At 43.8% G+C, this 16,487-nt stretch overlaps 1 protein-coding gene across 1 annotated transcript in view; it reads left to right on the top strand.

Moving 5' to 3' along the window:
* The window catches only part of LOC135540335 (cadherin-16-like), a 30,518-nt gene extending 15,497 nt beyond the window's left edge, over positions 1-15,021 (top strand). Inside the window, exons 10-17 of the mRNA XM_064966966.1 lie at positions 56-132; positions 2,821-3,012; positions 5,431-5,672; positions 5,774-5,904; positions 6,634-6,873; positions 12,966-13,082; positions 14,516-14,632; positions 14,921-15,021. Coding sequence (XP_064823038.1) covers positions 56-132; positions 2,821-3,012; positions 5,431-5,672; positions 5,774-5,904; positions 6,634-6,873; positions 12,966-13,082; positions 14,516-14,632; positions 14,921-15,021 — 1,217 coding nt within the window. The remainder of the gene's footprint in view (positions 1-55; positions 133-2,820; positions 3,013-5,430; positions 5,673-5,773; positions 5,905-6,633; positions 6,874-12,965; positions 13,083-14,515; positions 14,633-14,920) is intronic.
* Positions 15,022-16,487: the final 1,466 nt, after the last annotated feature.

The raw sequence follows: 16,487 nt of genomic DNA, 5'->3' as shown, positions 1-16,487 counted from the left end.
ACTAAGTGACTCACTAATGGAGCCTATCTCTCTCTGATGATGATTTCATTTGCAGGCTTAAACAGCTCCTGTACTGTGGTTGTGACAGTGCAGGACGAAAACAACAACCCACCCGTCTTCACTCCACACGAGGTACCTTTACACAGGCTGAAGAGGGGACTGACAGTGTGATTTTGGGTTTGGGGGATAGACGTGATTCGGGGCACTCATTGCAAATCTCTCTCTTATACAGTATATTCGATGTTTCTCTTCTGTTGGATGGCTGCTGTGTGAACTCTCCCTCCAGGTCACTGATTTGATTTCCCAGAGGGGAGAGAGATGGAGTGCTTTGAGGGGGATCCAAGCTTTAATCTCAGGCTTATACAAATGTAGGACCTTCATTTGAGCCAGTTTGCTACAGCAGGAAAGTAATCCTTCAGCAACAGAAAATGTGAATTATTATGTGGATTAAAATTAATGGAGAATCAAGTCTGAAATTTCAAAGAGGAAATGACAAACTTCAGAAGCATTTTCAAACCTCAAATACACTACACGTTTTACATTTCCTGCATTGCTGGAAAGTTCTCCTACAACAGGGTGATCAAATGAGTATCCTACAACTTTAAAGATGGAACCATATTATTGTAGGGTTTATTTCTCATTGTGCTCCAAATGGACAATGTTCTCTGAGTTAATCTGAATAAGCCTTAGATGAGGCCTGTGACAATCCTGTATTTATAGAATAGGCAAATCCACAGCGTCGCCATAAGACAGCTCTAAATGATATCCCTCATACAGCAGTCGGAACATTTCACATCTTTATAGAAAAATCATCGCACTGAGCAATATTTACTATTATGTCTGAGCTCACTGGTCCAAAAAAAGCAGTTCTAGATTAAATATGAAATACTTGGTTAAAAGTGAGAAAAAAAATGCATCCCTTCTAGAACAGAAATGAACTGCGTTGTTCTGGAATTTGTCACTAAAAAGCCCTTAGAAGTGACTCATAAGAAATCTCATTAGCCGCACAGTGTCGTCATCTCCTCTGGTCCGGGGGGAGTGTCCCTGAAAGGGACCTTAGTCTTAACATAAACACTATTTTTGATCTATGAGAGCATCTTTGGGGACAGTCAGTGTTTCCAGCGGTCTTTTTCATAGTCGATCCTCATGAATAATGAAGTCACCTCTGAGGTCACAATGAGACAACATTGGATTAGCGCTGGCCTCAAGGTATGCAGTATACGGGCCAAAGATAGACCATTTTCTCACATACTGTTCCAGAATGGAAAACAGTCTACACCCACACCTCCTGAATAATGCAGGAGTCAGGATAGTTGTGAAAGATGTGGGAGCAAATCGCCAACTTAAAATGGGGACATGTGACAATGAAGCACAAAGCTGTTGTTGTCCTCACTGGTGCTAGACTAAGTCAATGTAAACCCTAACTGTGCTTGTTATGTTTAGATGCTCTCGGAGTGAGAGAAGGTACTGTTAAGATACAGGAGACATATTCATATTCTAGAGTTATTCCAGTGTCATCCAGTTTGTTCCTCAATGGGTTCAATCCATGCCAAAAGATTTACAGCCATTCTCATTATGGATTCTCTATGCACCTCAACAATGCTGTCGATCATTTTTTGAGTCGATGCCAGCCCCAGGCTCATATTCTCTCACTCTGGCACACACACACACACACACACACACACACACACACACACACACACACACACACACACACACACACACACACACACACACACACACACACACACACACACACACACACACACACACACACACAGAGGTGGAAAAAGCTCTTGAGTGGGTCACGCCAGAGTGCCCCTGCTTTTTCCAGCAACATGTGATCGGGTTTGTAGGGAGCTGGCAGGTGAGTGGTGAGACCCATGGTATCAGCGACCCTCTAGCCCGGGCAGGCAGATCAGAGACACAGCCACTCCCTCCACAGTGAGTGGCTGATTAAAGGACTCCCAAGCAGAGAGATAGGAGGTGTGTGAATGAAGGTCAACAACACAGGGCCACAGGGGACATGCCTGCATACACACACCAGACCTGAGTCAAATACATAACCTAGATTATGTCAAATATGTTCAAATATTTGAAATGAACTTGATATAGTTAGCTAGTTAGCCTGGAACAACGGAACCAATGGAGTCGTCCTAAAAGTGCAAATTCCAAGCTAAATCAATATAATACTAAATAATACATTTTTAAAAATCCATCACATTAATTTTATAAAGTCCTTTTCAATAGTTGTCACACAGGTCTTTACAGATACCCAGCCTAAAACCACAGAGATAATTGTTTTATTTTTTATTTGACCTTTATTTAACTATTTAGCAAACTACTTGCTGGCTTATATTTGGACAAGTACTCCCATACTTTCTGAAGACACTTTGAAAAGGGTCTTATTTCCACCCACTTTTTGGGCTACTCCATGGGAGGTACCTAGGATTGATAATGCATTTTTCTGGGGAAAGAAGGGTTTTGATAGTAACATTGGAAACACAATTTTTTATTTTATTAAAATTCACTAGGCAAGTCAGTTAAGCCAGTACACTGGGCCAATTGTGCGCCACCCTATGGGACTCCCAATCACGGCCGGTTGTGATACAGCCTGGAATTGAACCAGCATCTGTAGTGACGCCTCTAGCACTGAGATGCAGTGCCTTAGATTATTGCGCCACTCGGGAGCCCAAACAAAAGCTATGCATGTGTAGTAGCCCATGCTTCATTATCTTTTCCTTCTCCCTGTCCTCATCCCCCCTCCTCGCTCCCTTTCTCCTCTCACCTTTCTCTCTCCCTTCTCCCCTTCTCTCTTAGTACGGCCCCTTCCACCTGGCAGAGGATGCTCCTTTGGGAGCCACGGTAACGGCGGTGTCAGCGTGGGATGCTGATGAGAGGGGAGGAGACAGCTGGCAGGTGAATTACAGGCTGGAGTCTGGCAACGAGGAGGAGGTGTTCATGCTGGTCACAGACAAGCAGACCAATGAAGTTTCACTCATCCTCTCCAAGGTACGGCAATCTCCTTCATTCAACAGTCTCTATTCTCTCTTGTTCATTCACAAATAAGACACAACCCAAAGAGCCCTAGACGTCGATGAATAGGATGCATTTTAACATGATCTTAACATGGTAATAATATCTTCATAGAAATATGCAATATTGACTCTAATAATTATGCATTTCGTTAAGTAACCATAAGGAAAAGATACATGCATATTGAATCTTGCTTTGCATATCACTTTCTATGTCATACACACACACACACACATGGGTATTTCAATGACACGGTGTCCCAAAAATAAGCCATGACAAAAACAATAGTTTATCCCAAAATAATCTGAGCCCATCCCTGGGGTGTCTCTGGCCCGTCCCTGGTCTCCTGTAATCCCCTCCACCCTCCCAGCCCTGCCCCAGCTATCTCCCCTGGCCTGGACAGGAGAGCTTTGGAGACAAAGAGGGAGTGTTTGTCATCGTTTGTGTCCCCATTCTCTGGAAGTGGGGCAACTACCTTCTACCTCTCTGTGGGAGTAGAGGAATGTTACCTATATTCCGCAGAGGTAAAACAGGTGTTGTCTCCGGTATTGTCTAAACTAATACAGGACTGGAGCACATCCCCTTTGCATTGTCTCTGATGAACCCTGCCATACAGTAATGACATGCTGTATAAGGCTCTGACATAGGCCTACTGTAGCTCATTTTGAAGCACCACATACAGTGTATTCTCAGTGCAGCAGTTACAGGCTTAAAGCCAGCCAACGACCGTCCGTCTGGTAAAATAGCTTGTCAGCACATCAGAGCATGCTCACTAATATGTGATCTTGTGGCGGGACTGAGACAACCCAGAGGGTAGTCCCGTTGTCTCAATAACAGCAGCTTGCACAAAGTCTAATGGAATAATTACACAGTGCCATTAGTCTGTAGAAAGCAATTACAGTTTACTCACTATAAACCACATAGGCAAGGCACCGCTAACTGAACACTAGCTAATCTGTCTCTCTGGTGCTGTGCAACAGTTGTTGTGAGAGCGTGAGGATAATAGCAATGAGAATATTCAGCTCCTGCTGTGCTGTAGGCGGATGTGTCTGAGGTTGGGTATATCGTGCTAATCCATGTGACCGAATCAGGGAAAACTCCAGGCCTTTTACCAGACCCATGTCAAGCATGTGTTCCGTTGCAATGTCTCCTACGCGCATACATGCAGTACCTGCCGTCATGAATAGTGAATGAGAGAGGACGGCGTAAAAAAGGTGTGTGGTCAGTCGGCCTTGAGCTGGGTGGCAGGTGCACATAGCTGATTCAATCATTTTCAGGGGGAAGAATAGAGATTACAAATGAACACACACACACATACCATACACACACACACACACACACACACACACACACACACACACACACACCCACACACTGGACTAATGCTTTGATCTTATTATGATCTTGCTATGAAAGAGGGGATCACAAGTAATCGTCTCCTTCTTTTTAAACCCATTAAGCTGGAGACTCTCATGCTTCAAGTGTCCCCATTTAACCTAGTGGGCCGCCCTCCACACAGCAACTTAAGGCCAGCAACAGCAGCTGAGTGGTGGTTGGATTCTTCTGGTTGTTGCCTGATACAAACCTGCACTTCACTTCCAGTCAACACCATTAGTCACTCCAACACTGAACAACATCTGTGTTTTCTCTCTAGCAACAGAGGTAGCTATTTGGGCTAGGCCAGGTGTTATTAGCAACAGCAATCACTTCATTTCACCCGAACGTAGACAACACAGGGGATACAATCACGGGCTGTGAACTCACAGAGTAAGCATAGCAACGGCTGTCCACTAACGGGATTCTCTGTCACAGGCAGGATTCATGTCAAGTGACACGTGAATCAAATGGCCGTCCCTGTCATTCCAGTTTGTTTTACAGTTGAAATAAAACTCCTCTCTGCCGGTAAATCAGCTTGTCTGACGGTGACGGTATTATAGAGGCCTTGTTTAGAGTCACTGTGCAGTGTTCCACAACCCTCTCCTTTCCAGTAGGATCAGCCTGTAAATCTTTGGAACACGTCGATTCCCAGCAGATATATACAGGCTCTTTCTGACCTCCTGTGTTTGCTCCATGAGCGTAATACAATCCCATGCCTCTGTTGGAGGGGGCGGTTCGATATGTTGCTCAGTCTAAATGAGCAGCCTGTGTGTCTCATGGAGTGCTGAAATGGCACATTCACCACACATTCACTGACTGCTTTTATGCTCTTTAGATTATGTCTGCTATTTTCTGGGAAATGTTAGTAAATCCCTCCCATGATTATTTTCCTGGTGTTCATTCTTGCACTGTAGAACACTATGTTCCCATGTTTCACAACTATTTGAACACTACATGTATGTAAGTGCATGCCCTTCCATATGAGCAGCTTTTCTATGGCAACCTGTATGCATGCAGGTGCTGGACTTTGAGCGGGAGAGCGAGTACATCCTGGTCCTTAGTGCTCAAAACCCAGTGGCCCTGGTACGAGGGAGGTATGGCCCAGCGTCCACGGCAACCGTCTCCATCTATGTGGACGATATCAACGAGGGCCCCATCCTGTCCCAGAGCCACTACGAGGTCACCGTCAGAGAGGGGGAGGAGCCAGGACGGGTTATTGCCACTATTCGTGGATATGACCCAGACTCACACCCAATCAGGTGAAACATCGTTCATCGGAAATAATATAAAAATAAACATTAATTTACAGTTTAAAGGCATGGATCACTGTGTTATCCCACCCCGTTTTGTTTTTGTCCAGATACTCACTCAGAGGAGACACAAAGAGATATTTCTCCATTGGGAAGTACTCAGGTGAGCTGAAGACTGTCCAGGCCTTGGACAGAGAAGAAAACAGCACCTACACCATGGAGGTCATGGCTGAAGATGGACGTAAGATGGTTTTCTGAGAATAATGTCTACTTCTATATCTTTCCAGACAGAGGGTCCAGGGCAACTTAGACCTCGACCTTGTGTTTGCCCCAGAGGGTTTCAATTGTAATAATGCAAGGCTAAAGCAATACTTACATTGAGAATTCAAGACCACACAGTATTCACTGTCAATGTAATAAGCAGGGAGTGAGTCATGCGAAGTGACAGCCAGTGTGTAGCTAGCTAGCTGGTGGGTGTAGAGTGGGAAGTGACGAGGGGGTGTATGTTGTATAGAAAACTCCAATCCAATCCTCCCCCACACTAGTTAAGCACGAACCGAAGACAGACTTGCAGGGTCTGAGAGCTGCACACGGCACCTCTCCAATTACCCGCTGCCCTTATCCCTCGCATGCACTTATCACATCTAGTGAAAAATCTATTCAGACTGGTCCATAGCCCACAGAATGGGCGCTCTGACTCACATCTTGAATCCACACCTATAGAGGTTAGAGAGGGGAGTGGCATTAATTGGTGGAGGAGATTATTATATTATGTATTATGTATTATGTATTATGTTGGTTGGATCGAAGTGTACAGGTATCAGAAACATTTTAAAATATGCTTTTAATGTCCCTCTGTGCTTGTCAAAGCAAGGCCAGCAGCACCCAATACGGTACAACACGAGGACTGTTGTTACCAATGATTCAGTGGGTACTAATGTTTATTAAAACTGTACTATTTGCCTCCCAGGGAACTCTTCTCTGTCAGCTTCAACACTGGTCACAGTCCATATCCTGGATGTGAATGACAACAGTCCGGTGTTGGTGGGAGACTACTCCTGGAAGTACCTATGTACCCCACGCTGGGAGGACCAGGCCTTGGTGCTGGCATCCCGGGACAGTGATGGTCCCCAGCACGGTGGCAGGCTCAACTTCTCCCTCCGCAGTGACGCCACTGTGCGCGGCAACTGGAAACTCACCCCCATCAATGGTCTGCCTCGTCATCCAGATATACTATCTTCTGTTTTTTCACTAACACATTTGTATTTTATCTTGACAAACAGAAAGATCAACACACGCTCAAACCAGCCTCTTATACCATCAGATATTTTAGTAACCAGTCCAGCAGTGGAATTGTATATTGTATATTACCATGACAATACTGTAGGTGTGGTCACTGTTGTAGCGACATGGTGACCCAACGCTATGACATTGTAGGCTCACACCATGCTGTCGGATGCAGGACCCAGGAAACATTAACCTCTCTGCAGGATCAATCCAGATCAAGGTATTGGATTGGTTGAGTCATGTCTGTGTAAGAACCACTACCAGACAGCTAAATGAAAGTACCAAATTAGGCCACTTATTCTATTTGAGTCGTCACGGTGACGTGAGACCTGACACTCTCACTGTGGTTACCCGTGTATAGGGTAACGTCATTGATGATAAAATGGTTTTCAAAATAGAAAGCATGTACATGCAATAACATTGGAAAGAGAACAATCCGGGGTGTTTTGCTACAGTGTGATGAACGGTGAAAAGGATGTAATTTAGGGATCCATTCAGACCAGCTGTTGATCCACAGTCACGTGTAGAGGATTAGAGTGAGTGGCACTAAGACACTGACTGACAGTGGAAGTAAATTGCCCCCATCCTTTCTTCTGAGGCCCTCTGACTAGGCAATGTCTCTAAATCACCTAATGGCCCTCTTCCTGTCGCTGTGCCTGTCTGTATTGTGTCAGGCTGACATACATTAATCAGACGTGTCGACTCGGCTGTGCTGGCATAGTCTCTCTATTGTATCACCGTGACTACCTTTTCTCTTGAGTTTTTCTCTCTCGCCATTTCTCTCTGACGCGTTATTATTGGAAGCTGCGGAAGGCTGGCTATAATTATATTTCCCTTTTAATTTGTGTGACGTCACAGCTGGGGCCCGCCAGGCTGAAAGGCTAAGAGGCTAAAAGTGTATTTTTCCCAGCAGCACCCCAGCAGCTGCAAGACTTGTCTCTAATTACACCTGCTGCAGACGTGCCGTGGCGCACCTATTTACCTCACCTCTGTGGCTCTTAGCCCTCCTCCCTGACAACTGGAGAGGCTGGAGAGAGTGACGGAGGTGTGACGCAGCCCCTGTCTTTGAGAAGCTCACATAGTCTGCTGCGCTGTGCTTGTCCTGAGAGGGTACCAGTAGATTCCACTGTTCTCCACAGAACAGACAGTCAGTCAATTCTAATTAGTCATAAATAGATACAGCAATGATTTACCTCTATATTTTCCATTATTCCTGGGCTGTGATAAAAGCAGGTCTATATTTTTTTTAAACTCTCACATACACTATTCCTGTCAACGACATCAAAGAAAATTCACAATAAGAACCATTGAGGATGCGGCAGACCAAGGGCTCCTCTACTGTTTATGTCACTGTCGCCTTACCTAACAAGATGATATACAGTGCATTCGGAAAGTATTCAGACCCCTTGACTTTTTCCACATTTTGTTATGTTACAGCCTTATTCTAAAATGTATTAAATCGTTTTTCCCCCTCATCAATCTACACAAAATACCCCATAATGACAAAGCAAAAACAGGTTTTTAGAAATATTTGCAAATGTATATATAAAAAATAAGTTTATATCACATTTACATACAGTACCAGTCAAAAGTTTGGACACACCTACTCATTCAAGGGTTTTTCTTTATTTTTACTATTTTCTACATGGCAGAATAATAGTGAAGACATCAAACACTTTGAAATAACACATATGGAATCATGTAGCAACCAAAAAGGTGTCAAACAAATCATAATGTATTTTATATTTGAGATTCTTCAAAGTAGCCACCCCTTGCCTTGACAACAGCTTTGCACACTTTTGGCATTCTCTCACGGTCCCTCGCTCTCCTTTCTGCAAATGGACTCCATTTTGTTGCTCCCAGCCTATAGACAGAAACTAAAACAGGAAACGCCCGTGCTCAGGTCTGTTCAACGCTGGTCCGACCAATCTGATTCCACGCTTCAAGATTACTTCGATCACGTGGACTGGGATATATTCCCGGACAGCGTCGAACATAAACATTGATGTATACGCTGATTCGGTGAGCGAGTTTATTAGCAAGTGCATCAGTGATGTTGTACCAACCGCGACTATTAAAACCTTCCCCAACCAGAAACTGTGGATTGATGGCAGCATTCGCGCAAAACTGAAAGCGCGAACCATTGCTTTTAACCAGGGCAAGGAGACCGTAAAAATGACAGAATACAAATATTGTAGCAATTCCCTCCCCAAGGCAATCAAACAAGCTAAGCGTCAGTATAGTGACAAAGTAGTCGCAATTCAACGGCTCAGACACGAGAGGAATGTGGCAGGGTCTACAGTCAATCACAGACTACAAAAAGAAAACCAGTCCCATTGCACCCAGACAAACTAAACAACTTCTTCGCTTGCTTTGAGGACAATACAGTGCTACCGACACGACCCGCCACCAAAACCTGTGGACTCTCCTTCACCGCAGCCAATGTGAGTAAAACATTTAAACGTGTTAACCCTCACAAGGCTGCTGGCCCAGACTGCATCCCTAGCCGCGTCTTCAGAGAATGTGAAGACCAGTTGGCTGGTGTGTTTACAAACATATTCAATCAATCCCTATCCCAGTCTGCTGTTTCTACATGCTTCAAGAGGGCCACCATTGTTCCTGTTCCCAAGAAAGCTAAGGTAACTGAGTTAAATGACTATCGCCCCGTAGCACTCACTTCCGTCATCATGAAGTGCTTTGAGAGACTAATCAAGGATCATATCACCTCCACCCTACCAGACACCCTAGACCCACTCCAATTTGCTTACCACCCCAATGGGTTCACAGACGACGCAATCACAATCACACTGCACACTGCCCTAACCCATCTGGACAAGAGGAATACCTATGTAAGAATTCTGTTCATCGACTACAGCTCAGCATTTAACACCATAGTACCCTCCAAACTCGTCATTAAGCCCAAAACCCTGGGACTCAACCCTGCCCTGTGCAACTGGGTCATGGACTTTCTGACGGGACGCCCCCAGGTGGTGAGGGTAGGAAACAACATCTCCACCCCGCTGATCCTCAACACCGGGGCCCCACAAGGGTGCATTCTCAGCCCTCTCCTGTACTCCCTGTTCACCCATGACTGTGTGGCCATGCACGCCTCCAACTCAATTGATCAAGTTTGCAGACGACACTACAGTGGTAGGCTTGATTACCAACAATGACGAGACGGCCTACAGGGAGGAGATGAGGGCCCTTGGAGTGTGGTGTCAGGAAAACAACCTCACACTCAACGTCAACAAAACAAAGGAGATGATCGGGGACTTCAGGAAACAGTAGAGGGAGCACCCCCCTATCCACATCTGTGGGACAGTAGTGGAGGAGGTGGAAAGTTTTAAGTTCCTCGGCGTACACATCACGGACAAACTGAAGTGGTCCACCCACACAGACAGCGTGGTGAAGAAGGCGCCTCTTCAACTTCAGGAGGCTGAAGAAATTTGACTTGTCACAAAAACACTCACAAACTTTTACAGATGCACAATCGAGAGCATCCTGTCGGGCTGTATCACCGCCTGGTACAGCAACTGTAGTGATAATAGTAGAAGATAGAAGAAGATAAGAATGTCCTTTGTGTTGGTCCAGAGGTGCGTCACAGTCTCTCCATCTCTTTCAGAACGGAGGCACATGAAGGGGAGCAGTGTCAGAGGCCAGCCAGGGGCTTTTGGACCCCCGGATAACAGCTAACAGTCTGATAGTAGACCCTCTGTTATACATCGCTGTATTTTAGATTCATTCATAGATGAGATAAAGTATCAGTGCATTTGCACTAGAACCAACCTTCGTCACCCCTTGGCCAGTGTGTTTGTTTTGCGTCACAGAGGGTCTACCAGACACAAGTGACAGGGTCCCTCACATATACAGTATGTGTATGATAAACCGACCTAGGTCTTTCCTCTATCAGATTAATGTTGATGTGGGCTGTTGATCATGCCAGTATTCTACACATGTTCACCAAAACCTAGTTAATCATTCAGCCATGGGTATTTATTGTATATTTAGCTGTGAATGGCATTACCAATGAATTGGCCTGTATCCCAGACTCTTTACTGAGTACAAGCAGATGTTTAAAAATATATTTGAGGTAATGTTTTTCATTCTTGCACAGGCTTTGGAGATTTTGGAATTTCCCTCTGATGTTTACTTTGCTTTTAGACGCTAGCCAAAATGGACAAAAGTTTCTGTGTACCGTCAGTTAAATTGGTCTTAAAAGTACACTACATGACCAAAAGTATGTGGACACCTGCTCGTCAAACATCTCATTCCAAAATCATGGGCATTAATATGGAGTTGGTCCCCCCTTTGCTGCTATAACAGCCTCCAGTTTTATTGGGAGGCTTTCCACTAGATGTTGGAACATTGCTGCGAGGATTAGCTTCCATTCTGCCACAAGAGCATTAGTGAGCACTGATGTTGGGCGATTAGTCCTGGCTCGCAGTTGGTGTTCCAATTCATCCCAAATGTGTTTGATGGGGTTGAGATCAGGGCTCTGTGCAGGCCAGTCAAGCTCTTCCACACCAATCTCGACAAACCATTTCTGTATGGACCTCGCTTTGTGCATTGTCATGTTGAAACAGGAAAGGGCCTTCCCCAAACTGTTGCCACAAAGTTGGAAGCACAGAATTGTCTAGATTGTCATTGTATGCTGTAGCATTAAGATTTCCCTTCACTGGGGGAAATAGGCCGAACCATGAAAAACAGCCCCAGACCATTATTCCTCCTCCACCAAACTGTACAGTTGGCACTATGCATTGGGGCAGGTAGCGTTTTCCTGGCATCCGCCAAACCCAGATTCTTCCGTCGTACTGCCAGATGGTGAAGCGTGATTCATCACTCCAGAGAACGATGGAAACCCATTTCATGAAGCTCCAGACGAACAGTTCTTGTGCTGACGTTGCTTCCAGAGGCAATTTGGAACACGGGAGTGAGTATTGCAACCGAGGACACAATAATAGATGGCCATTATTTGTCATCCATTCATTTCAGTAGAATATACATTTCTGTCAGCACCACCATTGTTCGCTCTGGTAGATGTGCTGTTATTATAGTCATGTCGATGGACAATTGAACTATCAAAAGAAACATGCAGTGTTTACAATCAATGTCTCTTCTGTCCTTTCACGCTGGGATCTTGCAGCTGTTATTACTCTGTAATTAATGTCCTTTCTCTGAAAACAAATAGGAGTGGATTGGGCATATGCTGAGTCTGTGTTCATGTCTTTTCTCCTTGCCCTCCCACCCCTCAGAATATCTCCACAACTCAATCTGGTTGACAGCATCTGCTCTGTAAATAGAAAAGGACATCTCATAGATCCCTGTAGATTTGTTTCCCTGATGTTTGGCAGCATGTTGGAATAGAGTACTGGTCATCCTGAGACATTGTGTTCAGACTGACTCAGTCTCAGGGTAGGATGGACCGCAGGTGCACCCTTTCCCCTGTCGCAGCCTGGTCTCAGCCCAGTCTGCCTGGTGATACCCCCTCTACAGAGGACAGACAATTTGTACACGTTATGCGCTACAGTACTCGGCGGTCCCATTCTGTGAGCTTGTGTGGCCTACCACATCGCGGCTGAGCTGTTGTTGCTCCTAGACGTTTCCACTTCACAATAACAGCACTTACATTTGACCTGGGGAGATCTAGCAGGGAAGAAATTTGATGAACTGTCTTGTTGGAAAGGTTGCATCCTATGACATTGCCACATTGAAAGTCACTGAGTTCTTCAGGAAGGCCATTCTACTGCTAACGTTTGTGTATGGAGATTGCATGGCTGTGTGCTCAATTTTTTTACACCAGTCAGCAACGGGTGTGGCTGAAATTGCAGAATCCACTAATTTGAAGGGGTGTCCACATACTTTTGTATATATAGTGTATGATTCTTGGAAAGGTTGTGAACAATTGTTTAATTTGACCAAGAGTACGTACAGAAAATGTCAAAGTTATGGAGCCCAATAAACTTATGTCATAAAGGTTTACCATAGGCTACCAATGTAATATCTGTCTTTCCTCAGACACCCATACCAACCTGTCCCTGAACATCCCATACCTGTCTCCTGAGGTCTACACGGTCCCCTTCACCATTTCTGACAGCAGCTCTCCTCCCAGGAGCACCTTCATCAACCTGCCAGGTGACACATATTGATACAGTTGAAGTCAGAAGTTTACATACACCATAGCCAAATATATTTAAACTCAGTTTTTCCCAATTACTGACATTTAATCCTAGTAAAAATTCCCTGTTTTAGGTCAGTTAAGAATGTGAAATGTCAGAATAATAATAGATAATTATTTAATTCAGCTTTTATTTCTTTCATCACATTCCCAGTGGGTCAGAAGTTTACATACCCTCAATTAATATTTGGTAGCATTGCCTTTAAGTTGTTAAACTTGGGTCAAACGTTTCGGGTAGCCTTCCACAAGCTTCCTTGGCCCATTCCTCCTGACAGAGCTGGTGTAACTGAGTCAGGTTTGTAGGCCTCCTTGCTCGCACACGCTTTTTCAGTTCTGCCCACAAATGTTCTATAGGATTGGTTGAAAAACAAGTTTTAATGACTTCGACCTAAGTGTATGTAAACTTCTGACTTCAACTGTATGTGTTGAAGCAGAATATATTGCTCTACGCGGACATGTTTACAAAATGTGACACGTATAATTTCTCATGTATTACAACTGTAACTTTGATCTTGTCACAATACTAGGATGGCCATTATTTGTCATCCATTCCTTTCAGCAGAATATACAGTTCTGTCAGCACCACCATTGTTCGCTCTGGTAGCTGTGCTGTTATTATAGTCATGTCAATGGACAATTGAACTATGAAAAGAAACATGCAGTGTTTACAATCAATGTCTCTTCTGGGCATTCCTTTCACGCTGGGATGTTGCAGCTGTAATTACTCTGTAATTAATGTCTGTCCTTTCTCTGAAAACAAATAGGAGTGGGTTGAGCATACAGTATGCTGGGTCTGTGTTCATGTGTTTTCTCCTGGCCCTCCCACCCCTCAGAATATCGCCACAACTCAATCTGGTTGACAACATCTGCTCTGGGGCGGCAGGGTAGACTAGTGGTTAGAGCGTTGGACTAGTAACTGAAAGGTTGCAAGATCCGAATCCCGAGCTGACAAGGTAGAAATCTGTCGTTCTGCCCCTGAACAAGGCAGTTAACCCCACTGTTCCTAGGCCATCATTGAAAATAAGAATTTGTTCTTAACTGACTTGCCTAGTTAAATAAAATAGAAAAGGATCCCTGTAGATTTGTTTCCCTGATGAATGGCAGCATGTTGGAATAGAGTACTGGTCATCCTGAGACATTGTGTTCAGACTGACTCAGTCTCATGACAGGATGTACCACAGGTGCATCTTCTCCCCCTGTCGCAGCCTGGTCTCTGCCTAGTGATCCCCCTCTACAGCACACCGAACTGATTTAGTAAAACCCTGAGGCCTCAGGGGCATGGAGATGTTCTCTCCCTGTCATCGTGGTCTGCTCGGGGTATCTGTAATGTGCTTACGGGTGCTGAAGATGTCCCCTTTACGAGTTGCGTTGACTGTGTCTTAAATCACAGTGACGGTGTGCCCATGCAATGTGAGAGGAAACTGCAGGACCGCCGCTAAGCAGCTGCAAGGCATGCCAACCGTCCAGTCCACCGTCGGCATCCTATTGGGAACCTTGGGGGTCATAGGTAAGGGTAGCTGCTGTTGGATTGTAGACTGAACACATTTAATTAAGCTACCAAGTTAAAATAGCCAAATCAATCAAATGTATTTCTAAAGCGTGTTTTACATCAGCAGTTGTTACAAAGTGCTTGTACAGAAACCGAGCCTGAAGTATAAGCAAAATTGACCTTTGTGTCATTTTGTGTCATGATGATCTGAGTTCACTTCGGATCTTTTTCAGGATCTTACATTTGAGTTAGTCATGGGATATTTTAGTATGTTGGGCCTAATTTTATCTTTCTTACTTATCCCAGGAATCATTCTAATCGTTGTGTTTGTGAGGCTGTCCTACCAGAACCCCAAACCGCCGAGCAAAGCCAACCAGGAGAGAGAACCCCTGAGGATCTCACTGTGAGGGTACTGCCTGCATATGTCTCCGACTTTGCCCATATGGACAGGGCCATGATAGTAGAGCAATGACATAGTGAGAATGTTTATTCAGTACTGCGCATAGTATTTACCTAGTGGGTAGTTCTTATATTGCGGTGGTATTTGGGCAGTGCATTTGGGGAAAAATTCACTTAATTTTCTAGATTTTTTTATTTATAGTAAATGTATTTGGGTACATCTTCCCAGTATAAATAAACTAATGGCAGCTTAATGACTTTAAATAATTTTCACCATTATGATAACATTGTACCACCAGTAGGAGTAGTAACACCAATCACGATAACATCAATGATACATTTTAGGTAAATGAGGATTTTCTGAAATGGAGGCCATGTGTACTAAAATCTAAGGTCATTAACCCTTTAAAGATCACTTACTAAAGTGATATGAATAATAATTCTGCTCACAATGTCATTTTCCTTCATTTAAATAGAGCAACACCATGCAAGACTTTGGATTTAGACACATCAAATGATCAATGGAATCCTTAAATGTATGATATACTAAAAGGGTATGATTAGCTTGTAATTTTATTTAATAGACCACTCCCCCATTAACAGTTTGCCACTGGAGGGAATGCTCACTAGAGGGAAATACGCTTGCGTGACGTGGAACACACCTTCCAAGTTGCTCATTATTTTGCATAGAACGCATGCCTCTCGTTGATTATCCCTTACATAATGAATGATTTTCGAAGCGGTAACACCAATGATATAAAACTGAGGGAAACATTATATTAGTAAAACATTTTTTTTTAATAGCCTACTGTTTTTATAGATCTTTACAATCTGTTTAATACTTTTGTTTACTTTCTAGCATTCAAAATAATAGATAGATATCTCTAAATCCCCCCAAAACATGTCACAACAACCAGAGCCATAGAGTATACTGTATATAGCGAGAGTTTGGCCAATGTAATTTCTGTCTGAACGCGCTGAGAGACACACTTTTTGCTCCATAGCCAATGCTAAGTGATAATCAACGCTTCCACGATGTAATGTTTACTTCTGATCGTTTTTAAAAACCTATGAAGATGTCCAGCAAAAGTGGAAAAATGCAATTTGTTGACACCACAACACAGTAGAGACTTGGATACACATTATTCAGAATGCTGATAATTAAAAACGTCTGTGAAAATTGCTGCTCTGTTTTGCTTGTTTACAGACCCCTCATGAAAAAGTACTACTGAATTACTACACAAAACCTACTGATTTGACTACTTCATTGCTATTGAGATATGTAGTAAACCAGTAGTGATTTATGTAATAATTTAACTAGTAATGAGTGATAAATTGGGACGTTTTATGACTGGTGAACACAACATATTTCCTACTTAAATCACTACATAATTCTCCCTTAATGACTACTGTGTAACTACATAACAGTTTCTAAATGTAGTTATATCATCAAACAATTATATACATTTTGTAT

Source organism: Oncorhynchus masou, chromosome 1 (genome assembly GCF_036934945.1).
Source record: "Oncorhynchus masou masou isolate Uvic2021 chromosome 1, UVic_Omas_1.1, whole genome shotgun sequence".
Classification (NCBI taxonomy): Eukaryota; Metazoa; Chordata; class Actinopteri; order Salmoniformes; family Salmonidae; genus Oncorhynchus; species Oncorhynchus masou.
Note: the sequence above shows the minus strand (reverse complement) of the source record. Positions and strands in the feature narration are given on the sequence as shown.